The sequence below is a fragment of the Olea europaea genome, chromosome 4, assembly GCF_002742605.1.
Source record: "Olea europaea var. sylvestris chromosome 4, O_europaea_v1, whole genome shotgun sequence".
Classification (NCBI taxonomy): domain Eukaryota; kingdom Viridiplantae; phylum Streptophyta; class Magnoliopsida; order Lamiales; family Oleaceae; genus Olea; species Olea europaea.
Genome location: NC_036240.1, coordinates 15812649 through 15836599, shown reverse-complemented (window position 1 = coordinate 15836599; position 23951 = coordinate 15812649). Strand labels below are relative to the sequence as shown.

The following is a 23951-nucleotide window of genomic DNA, read 5'->3' as shown; positions in this document are numbered from 1 at the left end:
TTTGGAAAAGAGGGGGGGGGGGGGGGGGGGGGGGGTTAAAATTTTAAAACTTCTTTCAATCTCCAAAGATAATAAAATTGCTCAGTGGAATTTCTATTGAAGATTTTTGACAAATATAATATCTTGATCACAAAAAGTCTAGACATAAATTCATTGAAGCATGCAATTATTGTTTAACAAATATTACATATCATTGTTTCTAAGTACTCACGTACTTAATACTCTATTAGTTTATTATAACTTTTGTGTTCCATAGTTGAAGTCTACGAGCATGTTAAAATAAGTGAATGCTTAGGTAAGTTTATAAGTTTAGCCAGACATGTTACTTTCACGAAAAATAACTTTTGCACTTAGAAGTAATGGAAAAGTATGTAAACAAGTTTGGAAATAAAATGTGTTACTTAAAAAGTAATTTTACCATCTCTAAGTTTAGCCAAACATGATCTTAGCCATAGTATCTGCATTGTACCATATCCATTTTATTCTTTTTCTCTCTTTTCTTCAGTGTTGAAGAAAGCTCAACAAATTGGCCTAGATTTAAAATGCAATTTTACTTCAAAAGCTTGAGGGAGCCACTCAAGTTTGAGAGTTGTTTGTAATTAATTTAAATTATAAATAAAAGAAATGATTGTAGATAAATGAATAGAACTTGTGGATCTTACAAAATATATGAATAAAAAGTAATTCGATCGATTACAAATAAAATATAAATATGGGCCAAAAATGATCCGCTTATATTTGTCGAGCTAGCTATATTGAGCATATATAATTAGCACCACACTTGGAATAGGCCTGAGCTGGGTTAACCCTTCTTTATCACCTCCTCTATTACTCCTAATGCAAATAATCTTGGTGTTACATAAGTTTTCTACTTTAGTCTTATCGATTTTAATTTTTTCTAAAACAACATAACAAAATTTAGAAACATCATCAATGAATCTCATAAAGAAAAGTTTGCCTCCTCTACAAGGAGTGCTATGTAAATCACATATAGGAATGAAGTTTTTCTTTCAACTTTAGGAAATGGAGTCTTTATAGTTTTAGTTTGTGCACACACTTTACATTATTTATTCATGTCATGTTTACAATTAAGGACTAAATCAAGTGAACACATATCTAACAGGTCCTAAACGTGAATACCATCACTACAAGAAAAGTGATATTTAACAACTAATATTTAAACGACTAAATCAATTTGGTCGTTAAAAATTATTTTTAAAGTCCAAATTATACGTTTCATCGTAGAAATTGGATGACTAAGAGTCAAATTTTAAATTAGTTGGAAATATCCTACAACGACCGAAAAAATGGCTGTTAAATCTATATTTTCAACGACCAAATTACAACTGGTCATTTTGAGAGGGCGCCAAATAAAATATTCCCCCCCAAAATATTTGTTCATATTCAATGACGACAAATTCGGTTATTAAAAGCACAAATAATATAGTAAATATTTGACGACCATAATATTTGGTCGTGAATATAGTAAAACAATAACTAATATTATCTCGTTGTTGAAACTAAAGGAAAATTTGACATTTAACGACTATTTATTTAGTGGTCGTTACAGGTGACATTCAACAATAGATTATGTTTCAGTCGTTGAAGGTTTATGACAACCTGGTTACAATATTAGCTTGGCGCCAAAATAGTTTTCGGCATTCAATGACTAATAAGATATAGTTGTTGAAGGTGACATTCAACGACCAATTAAGTGTTGTCGTTGAAAGTTTGTGAAAAAATAAATTATGCATGATTTTATTCCCTTTTAATTTATTTCCTTCAATCCCTATCATAGTTCCTTCATTCAAATATATCTTTTGTAAACAAAAATATTTGACATATTTGTAAGCTAATAATTAACGAAATATTTTTCAATTACTATTTTAGTATTTCTAATTCTAAGATTTTATTCAACAATTGACCAAAGGAAAATATTAATAAATAATAAATTGTAGAACTATTTACTCGATCGCAGACATTTTTGGGTGCTCTTGGCCCGGTGAATATCGCTTATTGTTTTATTTTTATGATTGAAGGTGAAACGCTTTTTGTTATAGTTCTTCGATATGGTCCGTTGGACTTTCTAGAGATCCCCGGAGCCACAAAGGACTATAAATCGTCGAAACATCTACAAGAGTTGGCTTACTCTATGAGATCTAATCTCCTGTTATTCTTTAGTAGCTTAGTGGTAGAGCGGTGGAATTAGGCCAACATTTCTATTGGCAAATAGGGGGTTTCCAAGTCCATGGCCGAGTGCGGTCTGAACTATTGATTTACGTAATTGGTCCCCACTAAATATTTTTGAATTTAAAAGATAAGTAAAAAGAAAAAGAGAAAATACATTTTTTTGGGTTAACAAATTCCAAAAGTGAAAAACCCTCATCCACCCGCATTATTCCACTATCTCTTTGCCTCCAAAGTTTTTCCCCAAAATTATCGTTCCCTCTCTTAATTTGCAGTCTTCCACTCTTATTTGCCTCCATATTTTTTCCCCAAAATTATTCATTCACTCCCTTTGTTGCATCTGCTTAATTGGCTCAAACCAAATTCCAATTCTTCAATTGATGGATAGATTTGTCGGCTTAATCTACTGATATTCTTCAATTGAGGCAGAAAGTAAACTTGAAGGAAGTAAAGCAAATTTTGAGAGAAAACTCAGCTTGAAGAGATCCGGAAATGAGAGTTGTCATATGAATTAGTATAGGTTCATTTCAGAATTTGACTTTTAATGTAATAATAAGAATCATTATGTTATAGAATCGAAAAATATGATAAATTTTAATTTTGGATATCCATGACTTTTAACCCAAAACATCTATCTTATATCTAGAATGAAGGATTTGAATTTTTACCTAAATTCGATTATCAATTTTTTAATTAGTTTTGAATTACGAGCTTCCCACTTTTTGGATCACGAGTTTTCAATTTTTAATTCCAAAAACTTGGTTCTCCAAATCTTCAAGTCTTCAATGTTATTTGCAATGACCAAGTTATATATTCAAGTTGTTAACTTATGTACTGTCCGCTCTTGGAGAATTTGAGCATATCCTACTTCCCATGAATTTTGTCATGTCCTCTAAGTCCGAACTTATAACATTTTCCTTAAAAGAGACTTAAATTGAATTTTGGTATCAATTGGACTCTTGAATATAGAGGTTGGGTTGTTGTAGTATTCTCCATAGTCAAGATTATATCTGTGGTGGACAACTTCTTTTAATTAAATCAAAAAATAATAATTCTTGGACTAGATAGATGATTAAACCAAGATTTCTTTTTTCTTTTTTCTCTCTCCAAATGTGAACATTATAAAATTATTGTATTATATTTTTGTAATATTTTGCAGAATCTCTAGGTTACATTTAGTCTAGATAAAATAATTCAAATCCTTGTACAATAATAACTCCAACTATAATCTAAATAAGAGTCTTAGTTAAAATTAAAATAGGAGTTTTAATTAAAGTACAAAATCCAATTAGTTTATATTTAATTATAGTTCTAGAATTTCAATTACAATTACAATTAAGTTTACAACTTTCATAACAATTACAATTAAATCCGAAATTTTATTGCAATTACAATTAAACCCAAACTTTTATAATAATTAAAATTTAGTTTCAATACTTTATACAACTACCACAAGGACTAGATCGAATATATATTATTCAAACTTTAATAATTAGATTATGTCTAATCAATTTTAGACAATCCTATCTAATTATTAGTCTTTACTTTTTTTTTCACAAGAAACAAAAAGCTATATTTACGGAATATATAAGATCACGTAAATTAATAAATCTGCAATACTTTCTTTTGGCCTATTGTATAGATATTTTATCCCCATCCGAGCTCAATAATATAAATGATCATTTTGCCCCTCTAACCATTCTCACTAACTTTAGTACTTTTTTTTTTTCAAAATTTTTTTGAACTAATCATGAATGTCAAAATTTAGACGTCGCTAAACATTGAAATCGAATTTTAACCGTTCAATAAAAAATAGTTAAATAGTCACCCTACTCATTTTTCAGGACGATGATTCTCGATGCGAATTAAGTGGGATTTAAATAGTCAAGACATTTAGATGAAATACATGATGATTAAGTGGAATTTAATTTTTGGCATGGTCATTCTATAAAATTAAACTGTGGTCCATTCAATACACCCCAAATGTACTATGTTAGCTTTAACTATCTTTGCAATAATGACAAATCACAAATCTGAATAGTGAATTGATTAATATTATAATCTTCCAATATAATGTGCCAAACCTTATACATTTGTTATGAAAAAATTATTTATAATCAAAATATAAATTGTGTCATATTGTATTTTTCAACACAAGCACCCACATATATTATCTCAAATAATCATAGACACTTTAATTTACATGCTCAATAATAAATAAATGTAATAAATAAATAACCACAATTTATTTAATAATTTTATTTTTAGATCAGTAAAACTATATTTTATGGACACACAACTTGACATATATTACGACATATATTACATGTGTAAACAATATGCCTGTTATGTTACGTGTTACAAAAAATTATATTCACGATATTTTTTGTAATAAAAATATTATAATTTTCACATTTTTATTTTAGTTTTTTGATCTATTATGTAAAGTTTCCTTGTTAAATGGTAATTAATCGCATGTTATGGCTTATGGTGTTGGAAATTAAGAGCCTGTTTGAGAGTGATTTTGAGAATTGATTTTTTTATCGTTAAGAGAAAAGTGGGATCCACATGTAAGAGAAGAAGTCAAATATAACGACTGAAATAATAAAATAACGGTCAAAAAATTAATTTTTTGGGGGCAAAAGTTGCTTCCAAACAAGCTATAAATTAAACATTTTTTAAGCTAAAATGTTCCGAAAAATTCAAGAGAGACGCAAATGGATGAATTATAAGTTGGAGGCGAACTTCGAAATTATGTCATGAACTTTGAGAACAAGTTAAGTATGCAGTACAACAATTAAAGCTTTAATTTCTATCAAATATATCATGAAGGTTTATGAAACGTGTGGGAGAAAAAAATCTTTTACGCTTAGGATCTTGCTATGTATTTGAATTTTTTGGAACTAAAAGTTAAAGGTTTGAGAATACTTTGTCATGGGTTTCAACATGACATAAAAGAATATCTCCATTGAAAAAAATATAAACCCCCCAAAAAAAAAAACTTTTAAATAAAAAATTTTTAAAAAAAAAAAAAAAAAAAAAAAAAAAAAAAAAAAAGGACAAAAAATTATAAAAGTAGTGGAGCCAAATGAACTCAACTTCAAACTTACGATACTTAACAAGTCAAATAATGTCGGAACTGAAACTGAAATCGTGTTTGTCCGTTTTCGTTCGATCCAGCATTCATTCATTTCACGTTTTCTTTTTCCTACCGTTTTTCTGGATCGGAAACATCTTTTTCCGAGCAAATTCATGAAAACGAAGAATTGATTCTGAAAATCATCTCTTTCTCTAGATGCAGTATGCATGAAGCCCTCAACGATTTTCCATCTCCTCTTTCTCTTTCTAAATTTCTCATCTTTCTTCCTCGCCTCCTATGCCAGAGGCGGCCTTCATCAATCTAATCACGCAGGTATCTTTCTATTTCAATTCTTGGTACGCAGTAAAGATTGAAACCTCATACTTCTTGATTTCGATTTTAAAGAAGCTCTAATGTATTTTTTTCAAGTGAAAAATCAGGATTTTTCGTGTTTGGAATTTATTTAGTTTGGAGTTTTCATTAACTGATTTAAATTGAGAAGAGCTATGGAAAAATGTTGATCGTTGTGTGCATCAAGTTTATGGTGGTGATCATTAAATGTTTATTGAAAAGTCTAAGAGAAGTAATTATGTCGAGCAACATCTTTTGTTTTAAACTTCCAGTTACTCGGATATTTTTAGGCTACATAATAAAGATGTTATTTTTATTATTTGGAAAAATCGATTTTGATTATTTTGTTTCTGGTTTTGTATTGTTAATTATTTTTTATTTTGTAGATTATGTAGATAAAAATTATGGGGGTTCTATGAGGCGGTTATATGCAGAAAACAACTTTCTATCTGAGGAAGAGCACTTTCAGAGACTGTATATGCCAGCCTAGACTTTTTCTTTAATATTATTTTAGAATCTATGAAGTCAATTTTTTGATTGTCAAAATAACGTTGTTACAGTGAAAAATTAGCTCAAGGGTATATGAGTAATTCGGATCTCGAGAAGGCCATCAAGGCATTTAATGGCCGATGCAGTAACATATCCAGAATATACAGGTAATTGATACTAACCGTTGTCTCAATAACCACCCTTCAAAATTTGAAAAAAGAGTCTGTGCTTAGTTATCTTGGCCATGAGGCATATCGAAAATGTGAATAAGGAATTTCAGCATTTCTTGCAATCTGGTCAGATGCTAAGCTTATCATCTATCACTGGAAAAGGGAAAAAGTGTCCAATTCATAATATAGTTGAGGTTATGTTTTGTTGGGTTTGGGTCCTTCACTTAAGAAAATTGTACTAGGATATACTTTTAAATGAAGACATCTAATCTCCGAATACAAAGTTATAAACCTTACTACACATACTTCGTAATTGGTATATTGTAGAGAACGTGAAATCATGTAACCTATGTTTTTAATCTTTTATGTTTATGTGTAATGCTACACTTAACTTTAATCAAGCTATGCTTGTGTACTACTTGAACCGAGTAGACTTCTTGAATAACAGTTGCTATAGAAAACATTTCTTTTACAAAACATTTTTTCTTTTGTCTAGGCATCCAATGTTTGATTATATTTTCAACCCATTATTGAATGCTCTAGTGTTTTATGGGTTCGTTTCCTGGTTCAACAGTCCGGGTTTTTGTAAGTGGTGCAGTGCCTAGATTGACAGTGGAATTCTTTGTAGTGAAGAAGTTTCTCGTCTGAGAGCTTATTCATTTTAAATGTAGTAATTAACATTAAGGGGAACATCAAAACTTGATCATCTCTTGTTTCGGATATTTATATAGGAGCAATAATGAACTCAGCACGGAACTAGTCATCAAACTATTGTGGATACATACATTCAATCAGTAATATTTATGTGAAGTATTGCTTTTAACATTCTTACTATTGTCTGACACACTCTTGTTTCTCTCGTTGAGGGATTATTGGAATTCGCAATCAGTATTGGAAAGAGTGTTCTTGGAGTTCCATTGGTAATACTGCTTGTTCATTCCTCGAGTTGATAGCTGGATCTTCTGCGCAGCAATTTACTTATCTTTCGGTTTCTTGAATGTAGTGGGCGATGGAAATTTCTGACAGGCCGGGAGAAAAAGAGGCTGAGCCTGCTTTCAAGGTAATGATATCCTACTCACTAAAACCTTGTAACTTTGTCAAACCATTTTCCTGTATCTGTATATTATGCTGGATTGCCAACGGCAACTTCTTGATAATAGAGGAAATAATCAAGCAGGATAATTTCATGGAACAACTATGCTCAATCAGTTGATTGCATGTTCATCTTTTTGTAATTGGAGCTAACTGCTACTACTGGTGGAATTTCAGAAGGAAGAAAAAAAATACTTAATACTTTCCAAGAGAGCTAGCTCATGTAAATTAAGTTCAGTAAATATGCTGTGTGGATGGGTTGCTTATATCAATATAGGCATGATCCAAGATGACTCGGGAATTAGTTGCCAATTAAGGGTTTACAATTTAATTTTCTGTAAATGGGATAGTTTGATCACTGTTGCTCAATTTGTAGAATACGTTGTTTAAAGAATTAGAATATTAGTTGCCAATTGAGTCACAATAACTTTATTGAAAGTTTTGAAGTAATACATTTCTTCACCAGTGCTGGAGGAAGTTTTTATGTCTTTCTCTAATACATGGAGTTGATGTTAAAATTGGAGGATGAATTTTTTACCTTGAGTTTGATCGAAAGCTCTCAATTTGCCATTTTATGAAGCTGAATTTCACATTACAGAGGAATCAGTCTTTTTCTTACTTTCATCACACTGACGGGTGGAGGGGTAATATAGATTTCCTCAATTTAATTCCTCTTCCATGCACTTTAGGTTGGGATTAGGTTGTGAAAGATGTTTTGAATACGAAATACTTCATTCTTGTTTTCAGTATTAGGCGAACTTTTACTTCTGTGAAATTTTAGAGTCAACAAGAGAACATATTGTAATAGCGGATTGTGAGAATTGCGGAAAGAATACATTCAAATTTAAATCTGTTTCATGTAAAAACCAATGTCTAAGTGGTGAAGTGGGTCTAAAAAAGAGGTAAACATAGAATGAAGGGAAGAAAATTTGGGGGAGTGGAAGGGTCATATAACTCTATTTTTTACCTTCCATAATTAGTGCATCTGAGTAATGCAAAGGCTTGGAAAAGACCAGCCAGATCTTCAAGAAGTTGTGCACAGCAATATTCTTTGAACAAGGCTTGACAGTGCCGTAAAAGATGTAGGTTTATCCTTTTTTTCTGGCTAACCAAACGATCAAGGGATTAAGGGAAAGGGATTTTTGAAATTGTTTGGCTTTTCTGATTTTTCGCATTGAGATCCAATATTTTTTTTATTGGTTATTGAGTCAAGAAACTGGGTTAACTTTGTGATATTTCCCTTTTTTACTTCTGTCGATAGTATGTAACAGTGTTAATTTTTTCTTTGATATTTCTACTTATTGCTTCTTTATGTAATTAAATAAATTTTGAAATCTTCTGTCTGCACTATAAGGTGCTTTGGTAGTCTGTTGTGGCTGATTTTTATCAATCTTCATATTCCAGTTTATTGGAAATGTGCATGGAGATGAACCTCTAGGTCGTGAACTTCTGTTGCTTCTAGCAAATTGGATTTGTGATAACTACATGAAGGACCAATTGGTAATGTTATTTTCTTTTATGACGAACTCGTTATAGCCAGATGTTTGCTATGCAAATCTATTGGATTCCCTAGTTGTTGTTTTTTACTTACTATGTATTGTAGCATAGAACATTCTTAACAGTTAAAACATGCCATCTATTTCTAACAGTGTGACGATTGTACTCAAAACTTGGCTATTGATTGCATCTTTTGTGTTCTTCTTTGGAAATCTTGTAATCAAACTGTTCTAAAACTCTCAGTTCTTAAATGGCAATTACGATAACTGTTCTTTTGTTGAACTGATGTCACACTTGGCCAAGGCTAGGAAATAGTGTTCAAATATGTCACTTCGATAAATATTGTGAAGAACAGTATATTATTTGCATGGATTATGGTACTTGTCTAGCTATCTTTTATATATTTAAAGATTTGTTCTTGTAGTTAGATGAGATAAGAAGGGGAGAAATTGTAAATTTAGTCTTTTGAAGCAAATTGAAATTTAAATGTTAAGTAGAACTAGTTTGTAATACATAGGATATTCTTTTAGTCATTGTAGGAATAAGGATACCATTGGAGTCACTATATAGGATCATGGTCCAAAAGAACAATTGTTGTATATTTAGGTTTGATGATTGTTGTCCTTATATCCTGCAAGTGGTTAATCGTTAACAAATCATAAAGTTGAGACTAGAGTATCTTCTTATGAGGATTGATTATGGACGATACTTTAATTAAAACTAACTTCAACAAAACATGCCGTTAAGACTAGGATTTTAAATTTGAGTTCCTAGTTAACAACTAAACGATGCAAATTAATAATGGAGAAAGCAAGAATTTAGGTAGAAATCAAGAAAATATTTAGTAGTCCTGATTCACTAATTAACCCTACTCATGTTCAATTCATATGTTGGTTCAATTTTAATGTTGTCGATTATTAAATTCAAGTTAAAATATTAACATACATCTATTGAGTACTTGTTAATTTATCCCTAATTATCAAAATTTCATCTATTCATTATTAGTTTGATAAAAGTGATGCATAAGGACATATGAACGACATGAATATGTAGAAATTTCTCAATTTAACAACAAATTCATGAAAAGCAAGATTGAGTGTTCTAACATAAAATCTATCGATTGAACATGCAATGAAAATCATGTAAATTAATTCTCGTGAATAAACATGAAAATAAATCAATCACGTCAATGTAAAATCCAAAATATTGAATGAAAACAAGAGTAGAAGTCAATTAGCTACATCATTTGCCCAAACAAATAATCTAGCTAAGAAACATGATGAAGAAATCAAGATGAGAAGAATTTAATATACATATCCTCTGGTAAATTTAAGTAAAGAAGATAGGATGAATCTCTTCAATCTTCAATTTCAACAGCCCGGATATATTGATGCTTAAATTCCCATGAATTCCTTGCTCCTCTCTCCATGATTTCTCCCAAAAGATGGATTTTGATGTGTTTTTCTTTGATCTTTAATATGTTTCTTTCCTTTCTTCTTTCTCCCCTTTTCTTGACCTAGGTTTTGTCCTTCTATAAGCCTTGAAGTCCCTTAAAAACCGTGAACCAAAATTACCCCAAATCGCCCTTGATCAAGAAACTTTTTAATGTCCTAGATCTGGCTGGAACAGGTCTGTGACAGCAGGGAGCTTCACTGTGGTCTGCTGCTACGAACAGGTCATAAATTTGGCCTTAAATTCTCATCCTGCGGTCGTATAATGCGTTTTTGCAACCACAGCCCCTGTTCTACAAAATCTGTGCAGCTTTAGTCATTTTTTTTGCAGTTTTAGTCCTGAGCTTCAAACGTGCATAAATTTTGATCAGAAACTTCGAATTACGATTTTTTATTTTTTTTTTGCAATGAACTCCAATTCCTATATTTTCAATTGTATATCATTTGCCCTGAGAAGAACTTTGTAGAAAATTTTGTGCACTTTTTCCTGACGTATTTTGCAGGTATTTTCCTCGTATCCCATCCTTCAGTCTTTTTTATACTCCAAATCACTTCCTTTTACTTCAATCATCATCAAATATGGGGTTTAACCTGTAAACACAATATATCAACTAATGTAAATAGAAATCTGCTAAATTAATTAAATCTTAAATATATTTAAGTGACTAGATAAGCCTGAAAATGATTAATAAGGAGGGATAACGTGGAGGATGTATTGCATAGGATTAACGTATGTTGTAAGGAATGGAGTAGTATATGGAGATCTTATGTGATAGAATGTCACTGATAAAGATAGAATAAAGATAGAAGACAAATTTTGCTAAACAGTTAGTAGACCAGTTATGCTTTATTGGTATTCAATTTCGGACCTCTAGAGGACGAAATGTCCGTAAGATGAATATGGTAAAAAATGTTTATGTTAAGAAGCATGTTTTTCCATTATAGAATAGCTAAAATAAGAATTCACAATGTACACTGATATGTGAGGTGACACTAATTGAGGATAAATTAATGATTTGATAGTTCTATTTTCAAGAGCAATGTTGTCCTAGTAGAACATGCTAAAGACTCAGAGGTAGGTTGAAATTAACATGGTATGATGCAATGGTACATATTTGGTTTAATTGGATTTTTGAGCAGATGCAGCGATTCTCAAGAAAAGTGAAATAAAAAAATTCGTGTGGTAAAACCAAATTATTGATGATAAGACTTATTTTTGTTTTTGTTTTTATATGATGTTCTAGTAATAGAGCATTATTTAAATATGATTTTGATATGGTTCAAATGGTATTCATTTGAAATTGAACTATTCACTGCCTTGGTTTACATATATCTTCATTCTCTAGGCGTTATCATTGAGTTCAAGAAATCATGCTTTCTGTATCTTATATATTAAATGTACATCTCTTTGTGTCTTAACTTATTTATATTGCGGTTCTACTCATAGGCTACCTTGATTGTGGATAATATCCACCTTCATATACTTCCTTCCATGAATCCCGATGGATATTCACTGAGGAAGCGTGGAAATGCAAACAATATAGACTTAAATCGTGATTTTCCGGACCAGGTATCTTGGTGCATTGTTATCTTACACATTGCGGTCTATATAGGTTTTTGAGAAATATTTCCTTCTTTTCAAACTTTTGCATGTTGTTAGATAGATCGAGTAAATTAGCTTGAATGAATAGTTTCTTTACCTTTGAATTCTCCCCATCTTGAAAAGTCAATGCTTGAATTAAGAGGATTTGATGAAAAATCTTTCTTGCAAAATTGAGAAAAAAATTGAGATGTACATTTCATATGCTGTATTTATGCAGTTTGCTTTAAAATTGTCTTTGAGAGATTCAGTACATGATAAATCAGATTGTGCTTTCAGTTCTTTAGAATCTTAGGCTTATTATAGGCACTTCTTCCGGGGTGAATTCTTTTGCTAATGTCCTTGCTTCTTCTTTATTGTAATTTTTCTTTATTTGAAGCTTGCATTTAGTGTGGAAGTTTGAGTTGATTACATTTGACACATTGGTGCTGAAATACTTTAACCTTAATGATTTTAGATCTTCAGGAAAAGAATATTCCTGATGTCAAATTGTATTGAGTGTCAGTAGAGTATAATAATATATAGGATTAATATTTCTCTATGATAGTTTTCCAATAGTATATGATTATTTTCTTTTTTAGTTGATTGTGTAGTTATTACACAATCTTTCCTTTTAGAGTTAGTTACAACCCTGTAAATAGGGTCTTCTAGATTGTGATATTTACAAGACATTAGTATATACAATTTATAATATTTTAACATGATATCAGAGCCGTTTCGATCCTAAACAAACTAGCCTTTGAATTTCGTTTCCGGCGAGCTTGTGCTGCTCCGGCCTAATTTTTTTCAGTAGACAGATTTTATTCCCGGGGTTCCAAAGATTACAGACGGGTACAATCTAGCTACATAGATGTAGGAGATTAGCACGCTAGCAGTTGAGGGTCAACTAGGAGTCGATTTTGCTGATAAATTTGCCAACTCAGGTGGCCATAGAGATAATCTACATCGCAACTCAGACTATTCCATGATTGGGTTCGAGTGGGAAGTCGGAAAATTCTTTTGGTTCTACTATTTTATTTTGACGAGCTTCATCCACTACTCGTTGTACGGGATGATGCTTGTGGCGCTGACTCCAGGTCTCCAGATTGGCTGGCGACGGGAACTGGATGACTTGCCAACAATAGTAGCTAGGTCGTGGTTAGCTGGGATTTGAAGAGGTGGTGACGACCAGAAGTTGGACTAGGTTTTTGATTGGGTTTGGGTTATTGGGCCGATCGATACATTTGTATTATGTGGTTATACATGGGCTAGATTTATGGAATGGGCCTGATTTATGGGTTGTAGTTTAATAGGGTAATGGGCAATTGATTTGGGTTAATAATTAGTGTGTTTATTGGGCTGTTGGAGTAATTGGGCCTATTATTTAATTGGTTTGATTTGATTGTGGATTGTTAGCTTGTGTAGGCTGAAATTTTTTATTTGGGCTACGAAACAATATAATTGAGTTTGAGTTGGGGCACTTAATTTCTTAAGTTAGACTATTTGTTTTGGTTAATTATTTTAGGTTTTATCATAGTATGGTCTGTCCATTTCAGTTCATGTTATTTCTAAAATTGGGTTTTATCAAGATTAGGTGTTGATTGGACTTTGAGTAATTTCCCCTCTTTCTACGGTGCTTTGTGGCTATAGTGGGAAGAGAGAGACAACAAAAGATTGGAAATTTTAGTAGCAAACGTTTTCTTCTCTCCTCTGCTCCTCTCTGATATTCTTTTCCGGATTTGTTTAGTGATCATATGAAATTTGATTTGTTATTTGGTCCAGTGTATTTGGATTTTGGAATTGGTATGTTAAGTTCAATTTACATTTTTTGTGTAAGTTGTTTAGTGGTATTTCTTCCAACTGCAGCATCTTGGTCAGCAATATTGTTGAATTTTGCCTAGTGTATTGGTGTTAGAGCTTTTGTCGGAACACGAATTATGTGTTCGATTGAGTTCTTCCGACAGATAGAGCTCATTGTGTGGGTCAACACACTTCATAAATTTCTTTTGGAAATTCTTCTTGGGGAGTGAGTTCTCTGGAGTATCTTTAGAGTGGTTGAATCTTCAATTCTCTTTGGTTATAACTCAACCTTTTAGGTGTGGGTTTCTTGTGGTTGTCCACGATTGGCAGAATTTTTGTTAACGTGTGACTCTTCGGTACATCAAGTGAGGTGCGAGCATTCGGCGTTTTGGTAATGATTTGTTAGCGTCATTAGTTTCTGGCCGGACATTGATTCTTTGCTAGGAATCATAGCGAGTTTTGAATCAGTTCTTGGATTTGAAGTTCAATGACGTTGAGCTCTTGGTTTATGGGTTCTACGAAAATGTTGACTCGACCGCACATCTAGTTCGCGATTGCAAATTTTCTTTTACCAGCATCAATTTGAGGGGGATGTCAGTAGAGTATAATAATATATAGGATCAATATTTCTCTATGATAGTTTTCTAATAGTGTAGGACTATTTTCCTTATTAGTTGATTGTGTAATTATTACACAATCTTTCCTTTTAGAGTTAGTTACAACCCTATAAATAGGGTCTTCTACATTGTAATATTTACTAGACATTATTATACACAATTTGTAATATATTAACATTGAGCTTCACCAAGTATCTTAAATGTTTGCATCATTATTCACTTCTTATTACTTTCAAAAATAATTACTAGTATATTCTTCACATCTTGGAAATATATTGAGTTTCAGTATTTTACTACTGATCTCTTATTTTATAGTTTAAAAATTGAAATTTTTATTTCAACAGCGTTCATGAAACTACCAAAAAAACAAGGTTTGCTAGAAAATAGGAAAAAACAACCACTTCGTTTTCACAATGTATCTGCCAATGACCCATTAAAATTGTCAAAATGGGAACTGCCAGACATTGGCTAATTGGGGAACTCGTTATGTTTTTCTTGACTCTGTGGTATATATGGCTTCCCAAATCAATATCCCATTTTGAAAACTTTTAAGTATACTTTCATTTTTACAATGGTTAGAATTTACTTTTGTTCTTTTTTGAACCTAGTAACTATTAGGACCAATTTTGTTTCCTTTACTCTGTCTTAAATTGGAGCAACTCATTAAATAGCATTGACTGACATGATTGACATAGTTCTTTCCTATGAATGATGACCTGGATTCACGACAACCTGAAACGGAAGCAATCATGAATTGGTTGGAAGAGATACATTTTACAGCATCTGCCAGTCTGCATGGGGTAATGGTTCTCTTTCTCCCTTGCTTTGAAACTTGTCAAGTTTAACACTGTTACATAGGCCTTTTCCCATTCTTTCAACTTTTTCCTGACTCTATAAAGTTCTATGCATGTGAATATGCAAAGAAGGTGCATTTCAAGTATTATGTTATGCCTTTTCTTCTTTAATAGTGATCAAGAATCAGATGCTGCCTTTTCTCCTTAAATAGTGGTTAAATATATGATATATATGTACACATGCATTTAAAATTTCAGTTGAATAAAAAATATACCCACAAGGCGTTTCTTTGCGTATTAACCACTTAACCTGGGATCCACATGTCTATGGCGTAAGATGATACGTTAAAAGGTTTATGAAAGAATATGCAAAAGGAGATGAGGCTTCGGAGAAAGATCAAAATAATATAATGTCTATTGATATCCATGGCTGACAAAAGAGAAACATTATAATCAGCTCTCTAATAAAGTTGCTGGTCTAGAATTGGTCTAATGATGATGATGAGGTGTTTTCTGTCAAGGACAGATATTGGGAGAAATGATTACAGGATTTTATTTATTTATTTAATATTATTATTATTATTTTGTAAATATATATTTTAAACTTTAATCTTTTTAATAATTGCCGTCATTTTTCAAGTATTTTCTTTGTTTATAGGGAGCACTTGTTGCTAATTATCCATGGGATGGAACTGAAGATAGAAAGTAAGATTTCTATGCTGTTATTCTGTTTGAATTCTTGTGCATAATAGGTCCAGATGCTGAAATCTGTTCCGCCAAATCATCAGTTTATGACTCTAGTTCTTTCCTTGCCTGTGTTTGTCTTGATGAATTGCCAGGGTGTCTGGTACTATCTGAACATCAATCCAAAAATAGAGAAGAAGAAATTGCTAAATGTCTACCATTCTCATCCTAACCTTTTGGCCTTGTTAACTTTATAAGCTGGGTTATCCTTTTATTTATAATTATGTTCTTCTCATGCTAAGAAAGGTTTTGTTCCCTAATTAATATATTTAATGTTGTAAAACTCCTCAATAACCTTTGATTTTTGCTGGTCATAATGTCACATCATTGCTACAGTATTTTATTGTGTGTTATCTGAAAAATTGTTTTCATGGTCTTTTGGAGGTTGATTATATTACTCTCAATTGTAACTTGTATGATTTTGCTGCTATTTAAGTCTTACATAGAATGCTGAAAACGATTTTTCACCCTAATGCTTTTGGATGCTGGGGTTTGTACTCTTTTTGTACCTTTTTCTGGTATCAAATGTTGAGAACAACCCTATGGAATTTGTTATCTTGTATTTAATGTTAATTGTTACACATGTTTCTGTTAAAGTTGTTTTACGGAACTTTATGATAGTGCTAGACGTTTTCTGAATTTGTTTATAAAATAGACGAAGTTACTTCTTCTGCAAGTTCCTAAATCTCTTTCATTTGATGCTTCTAAAAGCAGAATTTTTTGGTACCTGACATTTTCAGGAAAAATTACTATGCATGTCCTGATGACAAGACTTTCAGATTTTTGGCAAGTGTATACAGTAAATCTCACCATAACATGTCTCTGAGCAAGGAATTTCCTCAAGGAATTACCAATGGAGCATTCTGGTACGGCCTTGCAGAAGTATAAACCAGGAAATTTGTATAATGAGAAGTGCTTCAAAATTTTATTAGCTCTGTCAATGCTTTCTTTCTTATCACTCTTTTTTTCTTAGCCGAAGATAATGCCATTTAAAATGCTAAGAATTTCTAGTTTTCCACTTCCTGTGGTGTAAATTTATTAGGTATCCTATATACGGTGGCATGCAAGATTGGAGCTACATTCATCATGGATGTTTTGAACTAACCTTGGAGATCAGTGACAACAAATGGCCTCATGCGAGCGAGGTTATATCTTATTTTGAGTTGTTCGATAATGAGCCTTTATCCTGAATCAGTCATGTTTTGATGAGTTGTGGGATGTAGTTATGATTATATGGCTCAGTGAATAGTGTTTTTACTAACACAACTCGGTAATTTTCAATCAAGTATTTACTTGTTATTGCAATAGTTTATTCCAACGTCTGGGTCAATTGTTGAAATCTGCTCTCTGGAGTTCTTTGAAATGGAAAAATGAACTTCTCTGTTTTGTGTGCAAGTGTTACAAGCTTGAAAGTCAGGGGAATAATAGTATTGATTATAGACATATAACTAAAAGATATCATTGCAAGGTGGATTCTGAAGTCTTATGATTAACATACCACACAACAATCTAGGAAAATAAATGCATTTTCTAACATGGAATGGCAACTGCAAGATGAAGTTCTAGGCTAGTCATATATCTTGAGCAATAAAATATCATTACTAACTCCCTATTTGACATTTGAGTTAATTGGTCTAAACATCTCTTAAATTTCTTTTATATATGAAATAGATGACGATGGCATGCTGATGGAGATCCTATTAGATATACCATAGGAAGACTTTCCAAGTATGGACTCCTATTTTAGGAAAAGTAACTAAGGTTTATTTATAGATTTTCTAGTATTCTATGCTATTTTTTTTAGTTAAAGACGGCTTATGCGTTTGTATTTTAGAGACTTAATTATTGAATAGAAACTATGTTTCTTTCCTCCAATTTCTTCATCTCCCTCTCGGTTCTCTGTCTTATCTCTTCTGTCTTCTTTTGATTATGTCCGTCATCACATGCTCGGTATGTCTTTTGCTAGTGATGTATGTGCAATAAGTTCAGGTTTTTTTTCCTTGAAAGCATATAAATGTTTGAGCATTGATGCACTATTAGCTTTCTTTTTTTTTCCTTTCGATTTTGCCTCCTCTTGGCAAAGTTTTTAAATTATTTATCAATGGTCAATCTTCATTTCAATCCAATATTCCAATGGATCCACAAGCACTATCCATTTATCTATCACTCATTTGTATTCATTTATAAATTAAAATGTATAAATTCTTTCCTAAGGGAGGCTTAGTAATTAGGATACTTAATTTTGCTGTTCTTGCAATGATATCTCCATTTTCTATGTCATCCTTACTCCAGGTTTTGGTTTTGCAGATTCCAACCCTCTGGGAATATAATAAAATGAGTATGTTGAATCTTGTTGCAAGTTTAGTGAAGGTATGCTTTTCTGCACGGTTTCCATACATTAATCCATACTGTACTAGTTCGAGAAAATTTATCATGTTTTTGAGAACTTCTCATTTCCTTTTCCCTTTCCCTTTCATACTCTTGCAATTTCTCCGCAAAAGACTTTAATGGAAGTGGCCCATCTTTTGGTTAAATTATCATCATTTGCTATCATCGTGTTCATTGAGTTTGATAGTGTCTAATCCCAAGGGTGCTTCTAAAAATGGAGAAAATTTAATGCCCCGTTATGGGGAGCAATATTTCAGTAGAATGACAAGTTTTAAGGTGGTTTCAGAAACTTGAAATTTTTAACAGGCACTGGTGTATCAAGGCATTCATTTTTGTGAAATTTTGGCACCAATTTATTGTCGTAATATTGTGCATCTCTAACCATATACACAGAGACGAAGCTGAGACAGACTTTTTACTGATCTCTGTGCTGTCAACTAACAATTAGCTACTTAATTATCCCAATTAATGTCATTTCATGCAATTGTACAAAGAACTCCATCTATGTTTCTTCATAGCCAGACCTAAGCCCTGACAAAGGGAAGTTGTGGTAGGTTGACTGTGAGCATAGAACTTAGTCACATCTCATGACATGATACTTCTATATAGGGTTGGGCAAATCTCCCGAACCGAACCCGACGGTTCTTGTCAAATTAAATACCCGAACGGGTATCTGAATTGAGAATCGACGGGTATGGTTCGGTCTAGAACCGAATCTTTCTAATTTTTTTTTTTTTTTTATTATATTGAGTAAATCAAATTATTTTAATTTCAATTTTTTCTAAACAAATTAACAATTTCTAAATCCAAATTTTTGGCCCAATAATTTGTTTTATTTCTAATTTTTTAATTTTTGGCCCAATTACCCAATTCATTGTTTCATTTCTTAGCCCAATAAGATTCAATTCACTAAATAACCCTAAACACCTACACTAAAGTGCATAACGTTGTCTCGACTCTCACACTCGCTCTCCTAGCCTCGCTAACATTCCAAAACCTATACAATCTTCGGCCGACGCTGTGACCTCCGATCGAAGCTGTGACCTCCGCCAACCGAAACTTTGACCGTAGCGATCATTTGAACAAGGTGGTCTACTAATCTCTGACATTCCAAAACCATTGAATGTATCATTAGTTGTATTTATATAATGTTGTTATAAATGTTAAAAAATTTAATTATAGTACCGAACCGAACCGAATCGAATCGAACCGAACGGAACCGAACCCAAACGGTTCCATAATTATATTTGGACTCGACGGTTCCATTTACTAGATACCCAAAAATTTTGGTTAGGTTCGGTTCTCCTTAGAGCCGAACTGAATCGACCCGCGCCCACCCCTCCTCCTATACATTTGTAAAATTTGTATGTATTAGTAAGAAGCAAAATTTACCCACATGTTATTGATATATGCTTCATCATATAGACAGGAATACATGGAAGGATAGTTTCATCAGATCGTGGTAGACCCTTGCCAGCGACAATAGCTATAAGGGGAATAAACTACACGGTATGATCAGCCATCATTTTTCGGTTGTAAGCATTAAACAAATCAGGGAACGCTTTGTTTTTATTTGCTTTACTGATTTATTAAATGACCTTTAAATTGATTGCTAAGTGACTTATCATCTAGTTCTGGATGTCACACCCTCTTGGCACTGTAGCTAGACTATTATTGATATTAAGCCCTTGTTTGGGCTCCATTTTAATGAGTTTTTGAGAAAAATGCATTTTGAAATGGTAATTTCTTGGAGAACGTGTGGTTAGAAAAGAAGAAAAAGATTTGGGTTTATGTAGAATATTATTTTTTTGAATGATGTATGGTTGAAAAGAAGAATGAGAAAAATGTATTAATATTTTAATGGAGCCGAAACAGGTGCTAAGAAAGGAGCTAATCTCGTCCTGTTTTCTTGGTGGACATCATGTATTTGTCTCCATGGTGGACATAAATAAAAACACACATCCACATCTATGTGACAGAAAACATCAATGTTATATATATGTGAGATGTATTCATATGTTATATGTATATTGTATAACTCATCAATCTTGTCAAAGTATGTAGATGTCATATTTGGTATTATTAATAATGTTAGTGTAGGCTTGATGCTTACTAGTTCACAAGCATATAATAGCTCTTCCGAAGATGATATGTATGTTATCATGATTTTTGAAAAACAAAAGAATTAATATTAAGTGCCATTAATGTTCCTTAATGGGAGACATAAGTGAACTAACATGGAACATGGATATATTAATCCCTGACTTCACAAAATGATAAATAATATTGACATTCTCACTTGCAAAAAACTACCACTCATCAAATGTCTTGGTACCACTATTGCCTCAGTGCTATGACACTATATTTGTCTTATACCTTAAAGATAATACTCCATCACCACCTTAGTGCTGCAGCACTACATCCTCGAAATATATGCACCCCCAAAGGTCCTAGATTCTCAATTGAATATAGCCTGTGTCATGTTCGTCAGTTCTTCAGAATTTGATTTGTAGAGGGCTGCTGGCATTTAATAAGCACTTGCTACCGCATGTCTAGGATTGAGCCTAGATATAAGATGGTGGACTGTAAAATCCACCTACACATGCTTTACTCCCAATGATTTTGGATAACACTTGCGTCCTCTATCAATTGTTTTTTTCCCTCCTTATTTCCGGGTTATTTTCTTCATTTGTGGTCACATCATGTTCAGTTGAGATTAAAGGTATAATAATTGGCGGGGTTGACTGGTGAGAGATTGTAATAGGATTTTTGGGTTTTCTGCAAGATTATTTATATGTGCGTACTAGACGAGGCAGTGGCAGGGGGTTGATAGAAACAGCAACTATGACCACTTACAGGAGTTCTAGGTAATTAGCTATAGTATCAGAAATGATGTGTTATGTAATGTTTAGTCGTATGGAGGAGTAAAAGTGAACAGTGTTTTGAGCTGGGAGCAAAATGTCCTTAAGTACCAATTAATCATTCCCATCCACCTATTCCTGTTTGGAAATTCTTTTCATCTTTAAAACCATCAAGCCTCAAACCAGGTTATCCTTTGATTTTACTTGCTTGACAACTTGGATTATCTGACATATGGGTGATTTTGACTCATCTGTGGCTGTTCAAGGCACCACAAAGTGTGGAGGACCTTGGGTGATTCAAATCACTCTCAGACGCATCAGGCACCTTCTCTCATTTGACTATGATAACGTTTTCCACATTTTCCACAAGGGAAATAAGGTAGCTGATTCATTAACATTTGAGAGTTGAAACCAGCACCATTATTAAGAGTATGGATTGCTTGACCTATCACGACGACTTTGTGCCCTTGTACAGATTGATCGATATGGCTTCCAGTATTAGAGGACATTAGTTTCCTTAACACTTGTTTTCTTTGTATAGGAAGTAGTGCTTCCCCATTTATTTAATTTTTTTATATGTTGCGTTGTTCTGCTTTTAAGAGGTTAGGTTTATGCTCCATTCCTTTTGTTTTCATGAGATTGATTTTATATACGGTGGAGTCATCTTAACCCCCATCAGCCTTCCTTGGTAGAGCCTGAAAATTCATTGAAACTGTGTTGATGTTTTGTTATAAAAAAGAATCTTTTAGAAATTGGCAAATGAAACCTTGTCTGGGATAGAGAATGGGAATCTCTCCATAATATTTTCCGACTATTTTCCCTCTTTACCTTCTTGAAAAAGGAAGGTATTTCTACGTAAAAAGAAGGGTGTACAGGAAAAAAACGAAATGAAAAACTTGACTCAGGATAGATGTGTTGTTTATGCCTAGTTTTCTAGTGTTCTCATAGCTCATTGTGATTTCAATTTTTTAGATTTATTTTTTTTTATTTTTATTTTTTTTTCACAAGGTGGGTGTAAGTGTTAAAACAATTCTTGATTTTTGAGTCCGATGGATTATTGCTACATTTTTCATGAATTTCATAATCTATGAAATCGAAATTTAACATTCTAATTGTAGCTCTTGTTTGACAAAAATTAAAATTCAGATTTTAATCTAAGTCAAAATCAACAAATAATTTTAACCACGTATTTTAAGGGATCCACAACTTTTCAATCATATATTTCAACAACTTTTATCAAAATCTACTAAAACTCTGATTTGAATCCCCATCAAACAGGGGTTTAGCATTTTTGCTACTTCAGGAAACTTGTATGCTTGATCTGACACTTGTTCTAGTGATAGTTTCTAATAATCCCTTCTTTGACAGATTCCAGCCAGTAAACCGTTTGCTGATTACCACCGGTTGCTAGCTCCCAGAGAGAAATATGAAGGTACTGACATGAAAAGAAATTTGAACCTTCACTTCTATATTCTTAAATTCAACCATTGTTTCTTACCAATACGTGATAATGAAGAAAAAATATTGGTGAGTAAAGTCACTAAACTTATCGAATTAACTTCTTATTGATGTATTGTTTCATCGAGATTCAATCCAAATCACGATGGTATTTTCTTGTTCCTGTTGTAATCATGATTTATGGGTGCCTAGTGGGAAGGGAGGGAATGGGATGGACCGGTGCACTGTTGGCATGTTGGGGTGAGCTGGTGAAGATGAATAGTAGTGGTTCTCAGATCTCACCCATCTCTAATTTTTTTCTTTTCAAATTTGAGAAGGAAAAGAAAGGTAATTTTGGTTCATATTTGGCCACTTCTAAGTTAAATAATTTAACAATGTTGTTACATGTACATTAAGGCTTGCATAATGATTTACATAATGTCACATAACATTTTATCATTTGATAGTTTAAAATATAACAGCTTTTTCATCCTGTCGTTTTCCTCCAACTCATCTTCTGGCATTGCTTCTGGACAATTTCTTCTAGCAGAGTAGATTAATTCATAATTTAAAGATGGAATGTGGAGAAAGTCTTTTTTTTTTTTTCTTTTTTTTTCCGTGCACATTCATTTCATTTGCTTCTCCATGTGTCTTCTGTTTCTTATTAAGTACATGAACATTGGTATTCTTAAACCTTGCCATTCTGTGCAGTTATTGCGACGATGCCTGGATACAGAACGAAGAGCGCATGTATTGTACTAGGAGAAGCAGCAATGACGATAGATTTTGTTCTTGATCCTGAAACCACTCATCCGGGCAGTCAACTGTTAGACGACTCTGATTGTTACTTTGAGAACAAGACGAGTCTTAAAGTTCTCGAGCTTCTTCCTATGGCCAATTTAGAACTTTCTATAATCTTGATTTTGATTTTGATATTTCTTTGCTTCTTAATGAACAGGAAAGTAATATCAAATTATCTATACCAAAGACAAAGCATAGGGCCAAAACGGCCGGCTGTTCTATAATTTCTTTGTTATACATCTGACATAAAAAATGTCCCAAGTTATAATTCATTGGACCATGCTACATGTTCCTAATGATTTTTACTTAATCTCTTACCGAATACTCATAATAGGCGGTGGGACCTAATTTTGGAAATTTTTTTTATTCACGCGAGTCCTACAGACACGAGGGAGGGGTAAACAATTTGGTACATGTACAAATAGAATTATTCTAATTCATTTATCTTGTGTTCGTTTGTGTATATTATATGAATAGATGATTAGATTTTTGTTCTTATCATATTTTATTCTATTGAGGTCACGGCACATTTATGGGCGATATTTTGATGAAATTCCATAAGCATACAATAGAATTGGGCCTTGTTTGAGTACCATTATTTTCTCATTAAATGA

The 23951-nt window shown here is 32.6% G+C and overlaps 1 protein-coding gene across 2 annotated transcripts; it reads left to right on the top strand.

Annotated features, from left to right (window-relative positions):
• The first annotated feature begins 5342 nt into the window (after positions 1 to 5342).
• On the top strand, positions 5343 to 23647 carry LOC111393795 (carboxypeptidase SOL1). Of its 2 annotated transcripts, XM_023019499.1 has the most exons (15): positions 5345 to 5599; positions 6004 to 6091; positions 6178 to 6273; positions 7166 to 7196; positions 7280 to 7336; positions 8773 to 8868; positions 11764 to 11886; positions 15008 to 15112; positions 15765 to 15811; positions 16591 to 16716; positions 16893 to 16995; positions 18158 to 18220; positions 19664 to 19747; positions 22468 to 22531; positions 23248 to 23647. In XM_023019499.1, the coding sequence occupies exons 1-15, from the start codon at positions 5494 to 5496 to the stop codon at positions 23559 to 23561; spliced, it is 1503 nt and encodes a 500-aa protein (XP_022875267.1). In that variant the 5' UTR covers positions 5345 to 5493; the 3' UTR covers positions 23562 to 23647. The 2 variants fall into 2 exon arrangements, with proteins under 2 accessions (XP_022875268.1, XP_022875267.1); XM_023019500.1 differs by lacking the exon at positions 19664 to 19747 and having other exon boundaries at positions 5343 to 5599.
• The last annotated feature ends 304 nt before the right edge of the window (positions 23648 to 23951 follow it).

Excerpts from the sequence above, each read along its gene's own strand:
- LOC111393795 (XM_023019499.1), top strand. The coding sequence starts at position 5,494 with ATGAAGCCCTCAACGATTTTCCATCTCCTCTTTCTCTTTCTAAATTTC. Across the intron at positions 6,274-7,165 it reads AACATATCCAGAATATACAG|TATTGGAAAGAGTGTTCTTG; the intron begins GTAATTGATACT and ends ATTCGCAATCAG. Across the intron at positions 22,532-23,247 it reads TCCCAGAGAGAAATATGAAG|TTATTGCGACGATGCCTGGA; the intron begins GTACTGACATGA and ends CATTCTGTGCAG.